This window comes from Macrobrachium nipponense, chromosome 23 (genome assembly GCF_015104395.2).
Source record: "Macrobrachium nipponense isolate FS-2020 chromosome 23, ASM1510439v2, whole genome shotgun sequence".
Classification (NCBI taxonomy): domain Eukaryota; kingdom Metazoa; phylum Arthropoda; class Malacostraca; order Decapoda; family Palaemonidae; genus Macrobrachium; species Macrobrachium nipponense.
In genome coordinates, this window is record NC_061090.1 from 7,058,502 (window position 1) to 7,080,599 (window position 22,098).

General features: G+C 39.1%; 1 protein-coding gene across 7 annotated transcripts in view; it reads right to left on the minus strand.

The window, feature by feature from the left end:
- The window catches only part of LOC135198469 (axin-1-like), a 225,726-nt gene that overhangs the window by 116,887 nt on the left and 86,741 nt on the right, over nucleotides 1-22,098 (minus strand). For all 7 annotated transcript variants that reach the window (XR_010310807.1, XM_064226092.1, XM_064226084.1 and 4 more), the window contains 3 exons: nucleotides 20,421-20,637; nucleotides 4,845-5,125; nucleotides 3,548-3,939 (listed from right to left, as the gene is read on the minus strand). Coding sequence is in view for 6 of the 7 variants with exons in the window: in XM_064226092.1 (XP_064082162.1) it covers nucleotides 3,548-3,939; nucleotides 4,845-5,125; nucleotides 20,421-20,542 (795 nt within the window). In the remaining variant the exon portion in view is untranslated. The remainder of the gene's footprint in view (nucleotides 1-3,547; nucleotides 3,940-4,844; nucleotides 5,126-20,420; nucleotides 20,638-22,098) is intronic.

Below are 22,098 nucleotides of genomic sequence, written 5' to 3' on the forward strand. Positions count from 1 at the left end.
TATTTAGCAGATGTTAACTAGTCCTGCAGCCTTTGCTGCTATAACGAGTGCTAGATATGCTAGTGCTGAACATCGTTGGTTAGATTAATAGTTAAAATAAGTAATCTGCTATATATGTCAATTCTGTTTGAATTTCTAAAGATTATCACAATCCCTAACTAAGTAAATACTGAATGGCTACCTAAAAAGTGAGTACTTCCCTGATTTTCCAGGAAAACAGCCAAGAATCAAATTTCGAATCAGCCGCCGACTCACAACTTCGTCGTAAGCTGGCAGAAACAAAATGAAATACCTGGCTCAGTTGTCCTCTTCTTCCCGAAAGTGGACGGGACTAGTTACCTACAGCCAAAACAAAAGAATCGCTACCACGAATTTCGAATTTCAGCTGCTGTTACTAGAATCTGCTAGCTATGTAGTAATTACTTGGTAAGTTACTTATGTACAGTAATACCTCAATCTTACGTGATTCGAGTTACGCAAATTCATATTAGCACAAAATTATGTAAATAAAACTCTTCCGTCTCATAGTTAGTGGTAGTGTAGATAATTTTTAATTGATCAATTTTTACCTTTCCCTTCTAGAACTGTAAATGCGCTGTTCTAAAACACATAACTAAAGAGCTGCTTTAGTCCAAATGAAACGCACTGTTTGTTCATGAAAAGGAATTTCAGAAACAAATGAGAAGGAGAGCTAGTGGTGGAACCCTAACACCCAAGATAAGATAAAGAAGAAAAAGGAAGCAGTAGCAGCCTATGATAGGAATCAATCTGAGGAAAATAGGATAGCTTGGAAAACTGCAAATAAAGAAGCTAAGAGGGCAGTAGCACAGGCAAAACCAATTGCAATGGACAAGCTCTATGAGAACAGCTGAAGGCCAAAAGAAAATACACACGATGGCAAAAAGCAGAGATAAATCATCAAAGGATCTTACATATATCAAACAGATCACGGACAAAAATGGAGGATTTTTATCAAAAGAGGAAAGTAAAATAGCTAGATGGAAGGAGTACTTTGAAGAGTTACTAAATGAAGAAAATCCCAGAACAATAATAAGAGATGGAAACCCTCATAAAAGAATAGTCCAGGATATCAGCAGAGAAGAGGTTAAGAAGGCACTGGATAAAATGAAGAAGGGGAAAGCAGTGGGACCTGATGGAATATCAGCTGAAGTATGGAAGTATTTAGGAGAGGAAGGCATAGACATCCTGTGGGATTTAATGACCAAGATGTATCACCAAGAAAGAATGCCAGACATGTGGAGAAATAGTCTAATGGTCCCAATCTACAAAGGGAAGGGTGGTGTGCAGGAGTATGGGAACTACAGAGGAATTAAACTAATATCACATAAAATGAAAATATATGAGAGGATTATAGAAGGAAGATTGAGAATGGAAACCACAATTTGTGAAGAACAATTTGGTTTTATGCCAGGAAAGAGCGCAGTTGATGCAATATTTGCACTAAGGCAGACAGTAGAGAAATATATAGAGAAACAGAAAGTACTACATCTGGTGTTTATTGACTTGGAAAAAGCATATGATAGGGCACCTAGGCAGGAAGTATGGAGGTGCTTGAGAGAGAAAAGTTTCTGAAAAGTGTATCAGAATAATGAAAGATATGTATGCAGAGGACACCATGCAAGTAAGAAGCACTGTTGGAACTACAGAGAAGTTTTAGGTGAAAGTTGGTCTCCAGCAGGGTTCAGCCTGCATGTTTGATATTGTGATGGGTGTTATAACATCGGAAGTTAGAGAAGAGGTGCCTTGGTGTGCAAAGTTTACTGATGACACTGTGCTGACTGGTCTAACATGAGAAGGTGTCCAACTCAAGCTAGGAAGATGGAGAGAACTTGAGAGTAGAGGCTTAAAAATTAGCAGAACAAAGACAGAATATATGTGGACAGGTGGAGAGGAATGGCAGGGAACAGTGAAATTGGGCCAGGAAGACATAAAGCGGGTTAGCTTCTTCAAATATCTTGGTTCTGTTGTGGGTGGGAATGGAAACCTCGATGCAGAAGTCAGTAATAGAATTCAGTGTGCATGGATGAATTGGAGTCATCAGGGATACTTTGTGACAGGAGGATCAGTGCAAAAGTTAAAGGAAAGTTTTATAAAATTGCAGTTAGACCAGCCATGCTCTATGGGGCAGAGACTTGGCCAGTAAAGAAAGAACAAGAAAGAAGGATGGAAGTGGCCAAGATGAGAATGCTGAGGTGAAAGTGTGGTGTCACAAAAAGAGATAAGATCAGGAATGAACTGAACAGGGGGACAGTCAAAGTATTAGAGGTTTAAAAAAAAGCTCAGGAAAGAAGACTCAAATGGTTTAGTCATGTCATGAGAGAAGATGAACACGTATGTAACAGGGTTATGAACATGGAGGTGGAGGGCAGAAGAGGGAGGGGAAGGCCAAAGTTCAGGTGGAAAGATAAATTATTGAATGACACGAAGGAAAAGGGTCTAAGAGAACAAGATGTACAGGAGAGAGGAAGATGGAGAAGGCTGACTAGAAACAGTGACCCCATATAGAAATGGGAAAAGCTGAAGGTAAAGAAGAAGAAGAGAAGAGACTGTGAAAAACTTACATGAAAATTCCCCTTGCGAAAGGGGTCTGGAACCTAACCTCGCATAAGTTTGGGGTATTACTGTAAAAAATGCCTTTTACCTTGAAAACAAAAGTGGTGAAAAAAATGCAAACCCACTTAGGGTAGGCCAAAAGCTACACATTAACAGAGAAACTTTTATCGTGTGAATTACCAGACCGACTATCAAAATTCCCAGCAAGCTGTTATGCATAAGTCTCTCCAGTACAAAGGAATATCACAACCTCGTCAATAGTCTTTAAATTTGTAAGTGCTGACACAAAATTTATTTTATATATTTGCACCTGAAAACAATTACTTAGGTTTAAATTGATTTAAATAATAAAAAAAGGGTATTATTTCAATGAAACCACAACTTCCTAGTAAGATTCCCTAAAGATTACAATTAATGGCTGTTATAATTCAAACAAAAGACACTGCAGCATAAGACTATCACATTTTCTGTGTAAACAATGAGTAAAACCCACAAAACACGAAACATATTTTACTTTCCAAGGGACCACTCCCTTCCTCTACAGCAAAAATCTACTATCTGTCCTTTGTCTTCTTAAAACAAATAAGTTCACCAATTATGGACACATAATACCTTACAAAATGAGAATGAAAGTCAGGCTTTAGACAAAATTTTGTCAAATCTGCCATCACCAATTAATGAAATTCTAAAATTTTCAAAAGGCTGCAATTCAATCAATAAAATGAACACTTTATTATCAATAAAGCCAAATCCTTTTGGTCATCTCTATGAGAGCTAAATAAATTGGCTTAGCGGTCTGGTTCACTTAATAAAAAAAAAAATTCCTTATATTGAATTTTCAATCAAAGCTTTCAGTGATGAATCATCTAACAGAATACATTTTCAAGGCCTAAATTAAAATGTTCTTTACTGATACTATAGTTTCAAGAAGGCTTCCTTGAATGTCAAGCAGTACAAATTTGCGGGTACAAACCTCTTGCTGTGCATCATCAAAAATGCTTCGGTCAATACTTCTAGCATTGATGCGATCGTTGACCATTTTGTACGTCTTCTCGGATACACGAACAACGAAATTCCTAATATACCGTTTCCAGATAATGGTCACCAGCTGCGAAGGGTCTTGCTTATCTGATTTTCGAAGGCCATTGCAAGCAAACCAGAACTGCAATGACTCACATGACCCACATTCTTCCTTCAAAAATTCTTGAAACAACTGGACACCATGAGGATCTTCTAAAAGCTGTAACAATGACTCAGACCATCGAACTGCGGGAGGAGTAGTCCCTCCTTCGCCCCCACCAAAGCAAGGAGATCCCCCCTCAACTGATCCTCCTAAAATAGCTGGAAAATCACCTCCTCCATCACCTGCAAAAGGAAAAATTCAGTTATACAACAAAAAAGACTTTATGAAAGTATTATACTCTACAACCCTGTTATTTACACACTTAATGTTCTGCATATTTGCCAAGGTAAAGGAATAACAATTTTAGTTAAAACCCGAGTCCTAAATACATTAACTTCACCACAGGTGAACATTTATCCAAATTAACTAGCAAATTCACTATTCCTTATGAAATAATAATACAGAGGACCCCCCTTATTCACGGACTCACACATTCATGGATTTCTCTCTGGAACATTTCCCCTCATTATTCTTGGAAAATTTGCATATTCGCAGCAGTATTTTTCTATGAGAAATATCCACAAAATCCTGGGTTTTTTTTATCAATTTCATCATAAAATACACTTTTTGTGATAACACTATTGAAAACCTGGTAGAAAATTTTTAGTGGATTTTTCTTGAGTTAAAATATGAGGTTTTAAGCACTTTTATAGGGGTTCCAACTATTTATGGGTTCTAACTATTCACGGGGGGAGGGGGGGGGTGGTCTGGTATGCATCCCCCCTGCAAATAATACGGGGGACCAATGTAATTACATAAATAAAATAAAATTAAGAAAAATATACTTGCTTTCCATTTTTCAAGGTAAACTGACTTAATCTTACGTAAGAAAAATCACCCACTTCAAATTAGAATACTGATGATAATTATGTGAAAGAATATTACAATTTAAACAAAAATCTTTGCAACTTACTGCTTTAGAACCTTCAATATCATGATGCTTTGATAGCAATGTCAATTTATAAATTAAAGTGCTTTCCCCACAGAGTACAAAAATACATTTTCTTCAAACTATTAATTCTAATCTCTTCCCATACTTCAGTCACTTCATATACTTTATAATATAATGAATCTTATCCTTCCTTACCTTGGTAATGGGAACATAGATGAGTTCCTGCATGAGGGTTGAAAGGTTTTGGATGCCAGTCTCCAGGGGGTTCTTTACCCCAGTCAACAGAATGGGGTAGGTGGGGACCCGGTGGGCCTTTACCCCAATCTGAATAAGGTGGCTGGCTTGCAGCAAGGGGATCTTTGTTCCATTCCCCTTGCTGAACTTGGTGGGATCTTTGGAGGTCTTCTTCTCCTGGAACAGGAGGTCGAAGGTCCAGTCTCCCACAGGTATCATCTCCTCCAACATCTTCTCCCTCACTGGAATTGAAACAAAAATTTAGATCTATGGAATGAGTAAGCATCAACTATGAAAACTTACATTTAAAGGATTTAAGGAAAACCATAAACATAGGGAAAATGGGGATTGGCGATTCTGTAGCAACAACAACAACAACAACAACAACAACAATAATAATAATAATAATAATATGTGGCGCCGTGGCAGAGAGGGTTAGGCCATCAATTGACTGGTTAAGCAACATTGGGGCTGATCAGTCATTGGATGGGTGACCATTCTCCTCAGCATTGATTCCTTGGGAAAGGATCTTTACCATAATTTCCTCAGTCTGCTCAGCTGTAAATGAGTACCTATTCCTGATGGGGTAGGGTCCAGCTATGGGTAAAATAGCAAAACTCAGCAATAATGAAAAGAGATGAAGGATTGAGGAGGTTGTCCGCCATGAATGCCAAAATCGTTATCTGTTATTGGATTACCATAATTTTTATATATGTTATTTGTACTATTACTCTAATGACTCTGTATAAATTTTATTGGAATCGGACCAAAACTTTCTTTTATGAATAAAAATATACATTTTCAAATTTTTTTTTTCCTCAAAATAACCGCATTGAATTAAATAAGAATTGGTATGAATAATGTCCATCACAGTATGAAAGAATTGGTAAAGTGAATTTTCTTTTATTTTAATTTTTATTTTTTTTTATTAATATTTATAATTTATTTTCTTTTATTTTAATTTTTTTTTTTATTAATATTTATAATATTATTTTTTTTAAATTTTGAAAAATAGAAAATTATAAATAACCTTGAAAATTAAATTTACTTTACCAAAATATTGCATTTTTTATTCCTCTTTCCAACGATGTCTTTGCATTTGAAACTGCTTCATAAATAGTGGAGAAAAATACCTTTGAACATCAATAACTATAAAACTGAGATATCGGCCCTCAAAGTTTCGCAACAAGAATATGATGAAAAAGATCACCATATCGGCATTTCCATTACCGATTACAATTAGAAACACTCCCAATTACTTGAAAAATAACCAAAGTTACTTAGTTTATACCTTTTTCTGCTAATTACCGCAAGCATGGCCCTAAGTCCCCACCCCTCCCCCCAAAGGTTATTACTCACTCAAGGTGGGTGAAGGTGTCAGGAGATGCAAACTCTATACTGACGTAGAATTTATCTTTTGGATTTTGACATGGTAAATATATCACTGGAACTATATATAGCTCGAGAGAGAGACAACAACACTCGGAGCGTAAGGGAAGCAGTACCGTTATATATGGATATCTGGATATCACTGATTTCGTTCATGCCTCACGGACAGCATGGTAGTATATAGCATGTTGGGGCTTGTTGGCTTGTACTGTTGTTTTCTCGTCATGAACAGAGGTGCCAGATGTAGATTTTTAGCCTTATATTTCTCACTATTTTATAAGAATAGCGTACTTATCATGGTTTATCATGAGTACTGCGAACATGGTACTGCGTCACCATGACAACCCGTGTAGTGCCATATAACTCAACCACAAAAAAATGCAATAACTTGTACGATACTTTCACACGTAACTCTTGAGTTGTGGTGCTGTTCACTGCCAAAAAATCACAATTTTTGATATCCCAAAGTATATTCATGAAAATCGATGGAGGATGATCCCCTTAAATGACAACGACGTAAATGGAACCTCTGGCAACAGAGGAGCTTCGTCCGGCAGCCAGGTATTCAGCCCAACTGAAGGGGAAGACGGTCATGTATTTGGAGGTCGTCATCCAGCAACTGATCACCACAAAGACAGTAACCAACAACCAGAGACTGGAGCTACAGAAGCAAACCAGAGGAAGAAATGGACAAGAGAAGAAAATAAGGAAATTTGGAGATGCTACATCAGAAGCAACCCGACGGAGAGAGAATATAGGAGGAGGTTGGTCAACATCTGGAATGAGAGGAATAACACTCCCCAAACAGAGCAGAGGCTGGCAGACCAAGTAATGAACATAAAGAAAAAGGACTGGCTCTCCACAACAGAAAGAGAGGAATTGGAAAGGGAAATGACACATGCAACGAATTACAAGAAGACGAACTGAGAGACAATGCCACAGAAGACGACAGGGATGATGAGGTATCAAACAATGACATACGAAGAAACACCGATGAAGTAACTGACAGGACGGAATGGGTAGAAAAGATCAGACAATGGATGAAGCAAGATACAGAGAGAACAAAGATCCCCTCCACGAAAGCCTAAAACACCAAGAAATTAAGGGAGAAAACAGGTGAGGTCAACGAAATAATGAGACTAATACACCAATATCACAGAAACAAATAATTTGACATATGCAGGAGCAAGATTAATAGCAGAACTGATGGGGATACGATTGATTGATTGATTTATTAATTCTTACTGGCGTCGCAAGATGGGGATACGAACACCAACACCACCAGCACAACCAACCCAACAGAAACGAAAAAAACAACTGCCTTGGAAAAGGTGCCTGGAAAAGCAAATCATGGTGATGAGATCTGACTTGAGCAAACTGAAAGAGATGGCAGAAAAAAGGCTAAGAAGCAAGAAAAAAAGGGAGGAACTGAACGAGAAATACAAAGAACAGGAGAGGGGACTAAACAACACAATAGATGTAAAACAGAGGCTTAAGGCCAAAGCACATAAGATCCAACGGTACATGAACAGGAATAAGGGATACCAACAGAACAAACTATTCGGAACCAACCAGAAAAGACTATACAGCCAACTTAGAGGGGAAGACAACCACCAAGAAATTCCTGAAGTCAAACCAAGTAAGAGACTGGGAAAACACCTGGAGCAATCCGGTATCAAACAACAAACATGCAACATGGCTCCAGGAAGTCAAGGCTGAAGAAAAAGGGAGAATAAAACAAAGATTCACTAACATCACGAAGGACACAGTCAGACACTAACTAAAGAAAATGCCCAACTGGAAAGCCACAGGTCCCGATGAAGTCCATGGATACTGGCTCAAAAACTTCAAGGCCCTACACCCAAGAATAGCAGAACAACTCAAGCATAGTATCACAAATCACCATGCTCCCAAATGGATGACCACAGGAAGAACATCCTTAGTCCAGAAAGACACAAGTAAGGGAAATATAGCCAGTAACTACAGGCCTATCACCTGCCTACCAATAATGTGGAAGTTACTAACAGGTATCATCAGCAAAAGGCTATTCAACTACCTAGAGGATACAAACACCATCCCCCACCAACAGAAAGGCTGCAGAAGGAAGTGTAGGGGCACAAAAGACCAGCTCCTGATAGACAAAATGGTGATGAAGAACAGTAAGAGAAGGAAAACCAACCTAAGCATGGCATGGATAGACTATAAGAAAGCCTTCGACATGGTACCACACAAATGGCTAATAGAATTCCTGAAAATATATGGGGCAGAGGAAAACACCATCAGCTTCCTCAAAAATACAATGCGCAACTGGAATACAATACTTACAAGCTCTGGAATAAGACTAGCAGAGGTTAATATCAGGAGAGGGATCTTCCAGGGCAACTCAATGTCCCCACTACTCTTCGTAGTAGCCATGATTCCCATGACAAAAGTACTACAGAAGATGGATGCCGGGTACCAACTCAAGAAAAGAGGCAACAGAATCAACCATCTGATGTTCATGGATGACATCAAGCTGTATGGTAAGAGCATCAAGGAAATAGATACCCTAATCTAGACTGTAAGGATTGCATCTGGGGACATCAGGATGGATTTTGAAATAGAAAAATGTGCCTTAGTCAACATACAAAAGGGCAAAGTAACAAGGACTGAAGGGATAAAGCTACCGGATGGGAACAACATCAAACACATAGATGAGACGGGATACAAATACCTGGGAATAATGGAAGGAGGGGATATAAAACATCAAGAGATGAAGGACACGATCAAGAAAGAATATATGCAGAGACTCAAGGCGATACTCAAGTCAAAACTCAATGCCGGAGACATGATAAAAGCCATAAACACATGGGCAGTGGCAGTAATCAGATACAGTACAGGAATAGTGGAATGGATGAAGGCAGAACTTCGCAGCATAGACCAGAAAACGAGGAAACATATGACAATACACAAGGCACTACACCAAAGAGCAAATACGGACAGACTATACATAACACGAAAGGAAGGAGGGAGAGGACTACTAAGCATAGAGGACTGCGTCAACATCGAGAACAGAGCACTGGGGCAATATATGAAGACCAGTGAAGATGAGTGGCTTAAAGAGTGCATGGGAAGAAGGACTGATGAAAGTAGACGAAGACCCAGAAATATACAGACAGGAGAAAGACAAGCAGAACAGAGGACTGGCATAACAAACCAATGCACAGACAATACATGAGACAGACTAAAGAACTAGCCAGCGATGACACATGGAAATGACTACTGAGGGGAGAGCTCAAGAAGGAAACTGAAGGAAAGATAACAGCGGCACAAGATCAGGCCCTAAGAACCAGATATGTCCAAAGAACGATAGATGGAAATAACATCTCTCCCATATGTAGGAAGTGCAATACGAAAAACGAAACCATAAACCACATAGCAAGCAAATGTTTGGCACTTGCACAGAACCAGTACAAAAAGAGGAATGATTCAGTAGCAAAAGCCCTCCCTGAAGCCTGTGCAAAAAACACCAGCTACCTTGCAGCAATAAGTGGTACGAACACCAACCTGAAGGAGTGATAGAAAACAATCAGGCAAAGATCCTCTGGGACTATGGTATCATAACAGACAGGGTGATACATGCAAATAGACCAGACGTGACATTGATTGACAAAATCAAGAAGAAAGAATTACTCATTGATGTCGCAATACCATGGGACACCAGAGTTGAAGAGAAAGAAAAGGAAAAAATGGATAAGTATCAAGATCTGAAAATAGAAATAAGAAGGATATATGATATGCCAGTGGAAATTGTACCCATAATCATAGGAACACTGGACACGATCCAAAGATCCCTGAAAAGGAATCTGGAAAAACTAGAGGCTGAAGTAGCTCTAGGACTCATGCAGAAGAGTGTGATCCTAGAAACGGCGCACATAGTAAGAAAAGTGATGGACTCCTAAGGAGGCAGGATGCAAACCGGAACCCCACACTATAAATACCATCCAGTCGAATTAGAGGACTCTGATAGAGCAAAAAAAAAAAATAAATAATAATAATAATGTATAATATATATGAAGCCATATCATTAACTCTTAAGCAAGCATCAACAGTACTGAAATAACAACAATGGGATGAGAGCTGCAAAAAGAATATGTATATTATTGAGTGCCATGGTATTAGAATGAATTTACAGAGAAGCATAAAAGGGCTTGAATTGGACATAAATAATACAACTTCTCATTATTGCCTTAGCTCAGCACATTGATGGTATAACAGTTATCTATAAGATTTTGTGACGGAGGGTATAGCTATAAATCCCAGACCTCCCCTCCAATACATCTTAAGCCGATTCTGGCAATTCTGGGCATATATGAGACCCAAGGCCTGCAGAACTTCTTCTGGCATGTCAACAGAGGAGTTTGCTTGATTGCTAGACACCAGAAGATTAGAATTTTAATTCGCCCAAAACACCACAGGCAAGCAGCAACCACAGCAGTGGAACAAATGCCTAGTCCCCCAGTGCATTCTAAGAATACTTTCTATTGATGAGCTCAATGTAGGGGTAGTTTCAACAAGAACTTTCAGCTTATAATGAGCCAAACATTCCAACTCTGCCTAGAGAAGTTCTGAAAGAGAAGAACCAGGCAAGTGCTCTCGGATCATGGTCACGAAACATCACTGAAAAAGAATCAGAACTGACTTGTTAACTGCTTGAAATCACTGTCCACATCCCTTACAATCAGTACAGAGAATTTCACATAATAATGAGTCAAGGTTGACTTGTAATTGTATAAATCCATTGTCTACAATCCCATAGACTTGAGCATAATGGGTCAAAGACAAAACAGAAGCTGCAGATATTTACTGAATTCCCCATCATGCATGTGAATTATGGAGATCTTGAATGAACAATGAACACTTTGAGCATCTCACTGATCACATGCATGGCATCCCATGACACTTAACAGCATCAAAATGAAGTAACCTCCCATGACACTTAACAGCATCAAAATGAAGTAACCTATGTTGTACATGCAGGATTTAGGGACCATCTATAAGTACATCAAGTGTTCTGGACTAAACAAAGACTACAGATTGCCACTAAATTTGTTGGTACTGTAAAGCTGCAACCTTCTGCATATCAATCTTCTGTTGAATGTGCACAATTCATATATGATGTCCACATACAATGGGAATCCCAGATGCACCAGACACCACTGGAGTGTTCATGTGATCAAGTATGTACTATATACAGGCTAACATGATACTAACTGTAACATGGTATTGCTATAAAGGGATACCCATCCCAAGCTAACCTCCCTTCCAAGCTTTACAGACGGAAGTGAAGTAAAATATGACTTGTATACGTACTTTGGAAAGAAATTATATAGTAGAAAACACTGAAGATATTTCATTCTCTATAAAGAAATATAGTATAGAGAATATAATAGTGTCAAATCTCAGTTTTTGTACGCCTCTCTTCATACGTTTCCTCGGTTTTCGTACACTCTGAAACACTCCACCTGGGACCCACCATGTGACCAGGCCCCGTATTGAGTGCCCAAACAACGCATCCCATCTTCTTTCATGACCATTCTGCTTTTGTGTTCGTTGTTTTTTGTGTTTTTTGTGATTTTTTTATGAGAGTGAAACTGCCAAATAAGCCATCACGGGGCCAAAGATTTTTCAAGTGCTAGCCCTTCTGTCAAAAAAGGGTGATAAACACTAAAGAATTTAAGAAAGAACTTGTAGCAAAGTGTTGGAGGAAGTTGCATGCTCATCTCAGTGAGAAAATGCCTACAACAGGCACTGCTGTGAGTGAATTTAAAGCCAGCAGAGACTGGTTTGAAAAATTCAGAAAATGAATGGGTTAACATAATGTGCCTACTTCAGGAACTAAATACAAGTTTGCAAAGTGGAATGATATAAGAATTTTGTGAAGAATTATCATCCAAACAAAGAAGTTGTAATCTGCGTCTCCAACATGTTTAATGACAATGCTGTTTAACTTTAAGCAAATTTTAAAGCAATGCCAGAAACAAATGTCTAGACAGTTTAGTTGCGGGACAGAGGTCTAATAACTCTCAAGTTGGTCTTTGTGCCAGTAAATACATAAAAAAGGGGGAAATTAACCCTTAAACGCCGACTGGACGTATTTTACGTCGACATTTTTTGTCTCTTGGGTGCCGACTGGACGTATTTTACGTCGACATACAAAAGTTTTTTTAAAAATTCGCGGAAAAATACTTTTAGGCCTACCAGACAAAAACTCTTGAATCACGCGCCTTGGGGGATGCTGGGAGTTCACGGATCAAGGTGTTGTTTTGTTTACAATCGTTACGCAGGCGCGCAAGCGCGAATTTCTTTCTTGCCGCACTAAAAAGTATCTGTGACACATCTCGGAAATTATTTCGTCACTTTGACATAGTTTTTGTACCATTTTAAATTAGCCGTTACATGGAGTATTATATATGAAAATGTGCGCATTTTTATGAAGAATACAACAAAAAATACTCATGATTGTAGCTTTTATCAGTTTTGAGATATTTTCATATAAATAACGATAAGTGCCAAAATTTCAACCTTTGGTCAACTTTGACTCTATCGAAATGGTCGAAAAACGCAATTGTAAGCTAAAACTCTAATATTTTAGTAATATTCAATCATTTAACTTAATTTTGCAACTAATTGGAAGTCTCTAGCACAATATTTCGATTTATGGTGAATTTATGAAAAAACTTTTTCCTTACGTCCGCGAGGTAACTCTTCCGAAAAAATCATACATGCGATTGTGGTAATGTTTACACCATTTTAAATTAGCCGTTACATAAAGTTTTATATATGGAAATGTGCGCAATTTCATGCACAATACAACTAAAAACAATCCATGGTTGTATCTTTTATCAATTTTGAAATATTTTCATATTAAAAATGATAAGTGACAAATTTTCAACCTTCGGTCAACTTTGACTCCACCGAAATGGTCGAAAAACAGAATTGTAAGCTAAACCGCTTATATTCTAGTAATATTCAAGCATTTACCTTCAGTTTGCAACAAATTAGAAGTCTTTAGCACAATATTTTGATTTATGGTGAATTTATGAAAAAAATAACATTTTCTTTACGTTTGTGCGGTAACTCTTCCGAAAAAATCATACGTGCGATTGTGGTAATGTTTGCACCATTTTAAATTAGCCGTTACATAAAGTTTTATATATGAAAATGTGCGCAATTTCATGTAGAATGCAACAAAAAATAATTGAAGGTAGTAGCTTTTCTCATTTTTGAAATATTTGCATATAAATAACGATAAATAGAAAAAAAACCACGTTCAGTCAACTTTGACTCTACCGAAATGGTCGAAAAACGCAATTGTAAGCTAAAAACTCTACAGTCTAGTAATATTCAGTCATTTATCTCATCTTGAAACCAATTCGAAGTCTCTAGCACAATATTTAGATTTTATGGTGAATTAAAAAAAAATCTTTCCTTCCCTCCGCATGCGGATTCTCCGCCACAAATCTCCGAAATGCGTACGTTCCATTCTCGGAATATTTGCTCCGTTTCATATTAGGCATTTCATAGAGTTTTATATATGAAAATGTGCGCAATTGCATGTAAAATAAAACAAAAAATATTTGAAGGTTGTACCTTTCCTTATTTCCGAAATAATTGCATATAAAAAATATATATATAAAAAATTTGACATTCGGTCAACTTTACCTAGTCAGATATGGTCGAAAACTGCATTTGTAAGCTAATATTCTTACAGTATAGTAATATTCAATCATTTGTCTTCATTTTGAAAGAAATTGGAAGTCTCTAGGACAATATTTAGATTTATGGTGAATTTTTGAAAAAATATTTGTCTACGTCCGTGCGTTACGAATTCATGCATTATTTTGTGATAATATTTTCTCTGTGTTGCTTTTATCGTTTTACCATGTGTTATATACCAAAATGATTGCAATTTAGTGTACATTACAACAACAAAAAAAGTAACTCGTTACCTTTAACCGTTTCGCGCACAGCGCGATTTGAATACAATTATATATGAAATTTCGTTTTTGCGCTATCATATATCACATTATTTATATATGATAATGATAATTTTTTTCATTTCTGATGGTTGCATACTAAACTTCAGTCAATGACAAAAAAAGGAGCCAAAAATGAACTCTTAATCTTGAAAACTAAGCGCACTGTGATTTTTTGAAAAAAATATTTTTTCCGCTTCCGCGCTCACTCTGAAACACCTCCGGCACACGGGAGACATTTTTTTTTTTACCGCTTCGGCGTTTAAGGGTTAACCTCACAGTGCCAGTAAAAAAGAAACAGAAGTAACCCTACATAGGTCCTTCATAACTGAAATCTTTTGGAGGGAGATTCCCCTTCCAAACAATAACCTTTCCTCCTCCCTCTCCCCTCCTCTTCGTCTTCCATACGCTAACAAGTGTTTTCCATAAAGGTAAGAGTGATGAGAAATGTTCATTTATTAATTGCCCTAGTCATTTACATTTATTTCTCCTTGTTTTCTGTATATAAAACTGTTTCTTCCCTATACAATGCAATTTTTGTTAAAATTTTTGGGGTCTGAAACACATTAATTGTATTGACATTATTTCTTATGAGGATTATTTTTTGGCTTTCATACGTTTTGGATTTTGAAGGAGGTAATGGAACAGATTAAGTACAAAAAATTACAAATTTTCTAGGATAATTTTTATTTTTTATAGCTACAAACCAGAGATCTTAACATTAAGATAATTTCTAGTGCCTAGCTGGATCCAGTTAAATGGCAGATGAAAGCAAGGAATCTTGTGAGATCTGTCAATGTGTGCATATATCAGGTGAAGAGTGGTCAAGGACCACGCATCTAAGCCACCGTGTCAGTCTTTCCTTAACCGCCTGGACGAGAGCTGTGGTTGACCTCTCTCTGTCTTTACCCGGTTAATTGCCCGTTTTGCTTGTGTTTTATTTAGTGTGTGTGTGTGTGTACACTGTTATTATAGCTTCTTCTGCTCCATCTCGGCCTCGTCAACGTGTGCGCCCTGGAACTTCAGGTTTTCTGTGTTCTAGATTTTTGGCTTCGGCTGCAACCGACCCCCACGTCACTTGTGGTAGGTGTTGCTCTAACGTTTGTACAATAACAAATCCCTGCAAGGAGGTAAAGGGGGCCGTCGGTAGGTTAGGCGCCCCTCCCTCTCCTGTGCCATGGGGGGGGGGGGGGGGGGGGTGCCTGGGAGGCCATTGGGCCAAGTGGCAGAGTTATGGAGTGGAGAAGTGGGTGGTAGATGTCCTTGGGGTGGGTTATCTACTGCCATTCGACTTCTCTCCTCTCTCGGACAAGCTGCAGCTCAAGAGGGTGTATCCTCCAGATTCTCTGAAGTTCTTGGCTCTCCGGGAGGAAGTGCAGATGCTGGACAAGGATGCAATAGAGGAAGTGGTGCGTCCGTCTCCAGGGTTTTACAGTCACATCTTCTTGGTGCCCAAGGCGTTGGCATTGGGAGGTTGTAGACCTGTGATTGACTTATCCACCTTGAATCACTTCATCCGGATGACAAGGTTCAAGATGGAGACCCCACGCTCGGTGTTGGCAGCAGTGAGGGAAGGTGACTTCATGCTGTCAATAGGCTTGTGGGACGCATACTTCCAGATCCCTATTTATCTTACGTCCAGGAAGTTCCTTCACTTCTCTCTTGGAGACAAAGTCTTCGAGTTCAAAGTCTTGTGCTTTGGGCTGACCACAGCCTCTCAAGTGTTCATAAGGGCCTTCTCTCTCGTCTCAGGTCGGGCCCATGCTCAGGGGATCAGTCTGCTGAGGTACCCCAACAACTGGTTGGTCTTGGCAGTTTCCAGGGAAAAACTGCTGCAGACAGAGATTGTCTGCCTCAGTTTTGTCTGGGACTGGGCATCGTGGTCAACCAGGAAAAGTTAAACCTCGTACCCACTCAAAGGATTCTCTACCTGGGCATGGTCGTCGATGCGGCGGTTGCAAGAGTTTTCCCATCAGATCAGAGGTTGGATAAGTTCCGAGTGGTGGCACGTGACTTCCTGTCAGAGCCACATCAGTCAGCTCATCAGTGGCAGGTTCTTCTGGGGGTTTTGTCATCCCTGGAGAAGCTGATTCCTCATGGGCGTCTTCATCCTCGGTCTCTACAATGGAGACTGGGGGTAATTCTGGTCTCCAGCAGGGGACTCACACGTTAAAGGTTCCTCTGTCTCTGGAATTGAGAGAAGACCTTCGTGGGTGGTTGGAGGACCAAAATCTTTTGAAGGGTGTCCCTCCGCATTCTCTCCCACTGGGCTTCCTTCTGTTTTCAGATGCCTTCCTCGTAGAGGTTGGGGGGCTCATTTAGGCAGCCTCATTGCCTCAGGCGTTTGGAGTTTGGAGGACAAACAGCAACATATCAACATCTTGGAGTTGAAGGCTGCCTTCCTGGGTCTGAGGGAGTTTCGGAGAAAGTAGAGGGTCATTTTGTCGTTCTCATGTTGGACATCACCACGGTGATCGCCTATGTGAACAAACAGGGAGGCCTGGTTTCACGTCAACTTCACCGTTGAGGTTCACCAGTGGGCGGTCAGCAATTCGGTAGAGCTCTCAGCCAGGTATATCCCAGGCAAACAGAATGTGGTCACAGACAAACTGAGTCATCGGGATCAGATCCTAGGCACAGAGTGGTCCCTTTGTCAGGTGGTAACAGACAAGCTCTTCCAGGTTTGGGGAAGAACCATGCTGGACCTTTTTGAGACTCAGTTCAACAGGAAACTGGAGATATTCTGTTAAGTGTCCCAGATCCTTCAGCGCTAGCGGAGAACGCGTTCCAACATCCCTGGGACAACCTGGAGGTGTAGCTTTCCCTCTGTTTTGTTTGATCCGTCAAGTTCTGAAGAGGCTGATGAGTTTGCAGGGTCTCAGGATGACTTTGGTAGCTCTGTGGCCTCAGTCGGAATAGGTTTCCAGATCTGCTATCGTTGTTGTCGGAGGTTCCGAGGGAAATTCCCCCTTGGCGGAATCTCCTGTGTCAGCCGCATGCAGATAGGTTCCACCAGTCAGTAGATTCCCTGTCTCTTCATGGTTGGAGGCTATCAAGTATCTCCTTTGAGCGAGAGGCTCTTCTCAGAGAAGAGCAGGGCGTATGTCCAGCAGTCTTAGAAGGTTGACCTCTGCAGTTTACCAAGGCAAATGGGCGAACTACTGTGATTGGTGTCGTAAATGAGGTTTTTGTCCACTTGCAACTTCTATTCAGTGCATAGCAGACTTTAACCTTCCTCAGAGATGAGAAATGTTTGTCTGTTTCTACCATTAGAGGCTACAGGGCGGCCTTGAGTTTAGTGTTATGCCTTACAGGTATCGACATCTCCTTGTCCTGCAAAGTTTCCTTGCTAGTTAAGGGGCTTGAGCAATCAGGATGCTAGCCACTTACAGCACCATCTGGGAAAGGAAGGAACATAATTCCTTCCAGAGGTTTTAATAGTGCTGACACGACCCACGAGAAGTTCGGGCTGACACGACCCACGAGAAGTTAAGAGACATACTGGATGAGGTCATTAACGCATCTCCCTTTGACTCCAAGCTCCCTTTAGGGCTCATTCCCTCTTAATCACAAGGCTTCTTCTGAACCCTAAGTTATCCTACCATTGAAGCCCTTTAAACTTACCCCCTCTTCTTGTCTACAGTGAAGCCATCTCTCCTTCAAGGTAAAGTGTTAGGTTACAGAGTTTCTTGTCAGTCACATGTCATTATTCTTTCACTAATTTCCCTTTCATCTCATGTGCAGTTTCCATATCAAACCTAACTTAATCAGTGCAGTGCAATGTTTCTTATTCAACTCATAAGTGTATTCAGTCGTGACATCGAGGCCCCCTTGCACCTTCCGTGCACTGCCTTGATCTTTTCCTTGATGCAGTGTCTTTCATTCCGTAACCTCGTGAATTCTCCATTGCAGATGGAGATGTTAGCTGTGGATCTTTCCTTTGATTGTGCCTTGCGGATTGCAGTCGCCATCCAAGGCACCTTATTTCTACAGTGCCACTGAAGTGATTTTTCCCTATGTTTCTTTAGCTATCTCTTTGTCCCTAAAAAATAGTTATCTAGCAGGATTCTGTCTTCCTGACCATTTTAATTTTCAACCTTCAGATGTTTGTTTATTGTAAATACGTATATGTGATTTTAAAGTGAACCTAAGTGTTTATCTGCAACAACTTCCAGCTTCTTTTCTTATTCGTTTTGTGTTTTGCCTGAACCTAAATTAGAAGTTAGATCAAAGAATCCATGGTAGGTGAATTGGTTCTTCATAAATTCATACAGGTAATTTCCTTGATCAGATTTCAAGCATCGTCCCAGATAAAAACATGATAAAAGTATCAATAACCTGTCACACATGTACCTTCTGTCTGTATGCACACAATCCTGGGATAATGCATACACTAAAAGAGAATATACCATTGACTTTTCTGCACACCTCAGCAGAGTTTGAGAAAGCCCTCATATTTCAGAAGTATACAAGGAGACACATGAGAAGATTCTTCATTAACAACCAAAGAAGGAACTGCTATTGTAAGAGGACTTCTACGACCCCTTCCTCTTCTTCCCATGGAAGAGACAAGAAGCAGCAGGCAAAGAGGAAGAAAGGCTGATCACAAGGAGATGGATGAGAAAGAATGCACTTGCATTCTTCACATTATAACATCCACAAGGCTTGCTCTCCTAAGCTACAGTACAAGACATGTTCAGGCAGGAAAAAGCATCATGCCTCGAAAGTTACAGGGAGACGCAGGTTTGTGAAAATACTCAAGAGAACCCTTGGTCAAACCAACCTACAGCAAACACACCCCATCAGGAAAGCAAATGCCATTGCCAATTCACAAAGGAGGAAAGAGTTCACTTGAAGTCTGACTGAATTTCTGCGAGAGGGCTCCCTCCCAAAATGATAAGATGAAGAGGAGGAAGAGGATGAGTTCAACAAAAACAATAATTTTGAAAAAAGCTAAACACTTATATTTCTTCTTCTCTCTCAGTCCACAAGTCACACTTTCCTTTAGGAGTAGTATAAAAAGATGTCAACCTAGGCTCAATAATAGTCAGACACCTGGCTCAACACTGTTGGGGAGAGTTAGTTGGTTGCCTACCTTATAATAGTTACATTAACAAGAACATTGAGCAACTAAATGCCAGATTACATCCTTTAGACCCTTCACTGTCCACTTTTAAATAAGATACAAAAGATAACAGAGCTTTCAGCTTGGCAGTTGGCATGGATGCAGTAAGAAGTCCTTACAAAATGGTGGCAAAAGAAAAAGTGCTTGGTGCAGTAGGTGGGTGGGTATTCCTCCAATCTTCCTCCAACTACAGTTAAACTACCATGTTACCAAGTTTCAATGAGGAACTCCACCTAGCACTGCTTGTGTGTGTATCTGTTGGAAAAAATCAGCTTATTTCCTCCTTTTCAAGAGAAATACATCTGCCAATTTGGAATAATTCCTAATATAAGATTATATTATTAAATAAGGATACCTAAATAAATTTTACAGATTTCACTGCTTTAAGTTTTTTTTTTGCAAAACAACACACACACACACTAATAACTTCAATACATTCTGTTTGCTTGGGTAGATGCTTCCTCTATACAGTATTACTTATACGTATACTGTAATTACAATTACAGATGACACTTTTTCAAAATTGATTTAAGTGTACGTACATCTATGCTATTCCATTATCAGTAATCTAACATCTGAATCTTTTCATAGATAAAAATATATGATATGATCTATTATCTTCTATGCACAAACACCCAAAGGTATGGAAAAATGGGCAACATTCAATTGTTAAAAGAGTAGTATATAAACAAGGGAGCAAATTATAAAGGTTAATTTAGTCTTACTAAATGTGTGCGTTACATACAGCAATGTACAGTTACCAAGTTTTTAAGGACAGACTGAAATTATCAAAGGTTATAATTTTACTTTCACAGAAGTCCTTACCCAAATATAAACTCACCAGACAGAAAGGTAGAGGAATAGGGAAAGGGGATTAGGTTACTGTTTTTATATACAGTACTAGCATAGTCAAATGCCTCAAAGTATAGTAGTATTATGTTTACACTAGCAAACTTACCAGTATTCTGAGTGATATAATGATCATATTTATACTAGCAAACTTACCAGTGTTCTGAGTGAGGACCTTGCTGAGAGGAGCTGGCCGATGTCTGGGGGCCGGTGTTTGGGTCCCCCGCCTGCCCTCCAGGAGGTTCCCCTGGAGGGGGTTCGGCCGCGGTGCTGCTCATCTAGCCAACACCTTGGTGCTTGTGCCGCTGCTGCTGCTGCTGCTGCTGCACTCTCGCGCTTCACACCACCAACACACCATCCCGACGCCTCAAATCTTGAAAACCCAGAAGAAGCTATGAGAATGACCACTCCTCAACAAAAACTATGCATATAGGAATGACAAAAATCATCTTTAGAATTAGAATATAATCAAAGACTGGAAATTTCATGGCCTTTGAAATAAAATTTATATAATATACATACTGCAAGTTTATCATCATACAACACCAAAATTCCTGTTTCATATTTCAGACTCAAAAGTAAAATCAACTAGGAAATTTCATGACCTTTGAAATATAGTATAAGAAATTTCATGACCTTTGAAATATAGTAAATTGTTCATATTGATACATACTGGAAGGTTGTTATCCTAAAGCACCAAAACTTCAGCTCAATATTCAAATTCAGAAATATAATCAAATACAATGTGATGAGGAGGAAGGAGGTGAAGAAAACAAAGGGAATACAAACCGATCACTTCTAAGACACTAACAAAATATTTTTACCCCTTCACTGCAACTATATCGCCATAACATGGGAGACAACCTAACATATTTGAGTGATTTGCATGCGATGGCATTCATAAGTGCAAAATTGGATATTAGTCGGTTCGTCTCACAAACAAGATCAGGCTTCAGAAACACCATGTCCACATTTCAATCAATGCGATACTTGAAAGAATTTAACTGAAGATGTGTATGTTAAAGAATGCTTCAATAGAAGGTTGGAGATCAAATTTAGGATAATGTCCTTTTACAGAACTATAGCAAAAGACACAAAAAAAGAAAAACAAAGGTCTCCAAGTAGTGCATAAAAATGCTACTTGCAAACTTTACTACATGGTGAATAATGGAAGGTATTTGGCATAATTATAAAAAATTTATGGCAAAACCTTGCATAAGGTAGAGAGTACTATGAGGCTACTGAGGGAGTTTCTATCTTTAAAGCAATAACTTTCTGATCACAGTACTACTTACATTAATACATAAAAGAAATGCACATTACGAGGAAACCTCCCTTGTGTTATGTATACTTTAAAACTACTTCTGTCCAGCAGAGAACTTAACTATTCAAGGAAAAAAAGCTTTCTTATAAATCTTTTTAAAGTATTTTCCAAAGATTAAATATGAACTAAACATAGAGAAAACTTAAATATCACACTGAGAGATAAGGGGGCATGGTATTTACTGCAATTTCTTGGTAAACATGTGTAAGACCTCTTGAGCAACTAGAGACCATGTACAAGGCACCAGCAAGGCTGACAAGGATGAGGAAGTGCACAAGGAAAAAACTAGCTTATGAAAGGAAAAATGTGGAAAAGGGCTGCATTAAAAGACGAAAAACACCTTGACCGTGATGATTAATTTCACCTTCTAAAGAACAGTTGGAGAGGGTAGATAAGAATCTGTTCCTTAAAAAGACACTACAAGGGTTCACTTCTTGCATTATAAAAAAATGACTAACTCACTACCATAACTAGGGGTGAAATTTTCTATTCTTACCTGAAAATGACTGA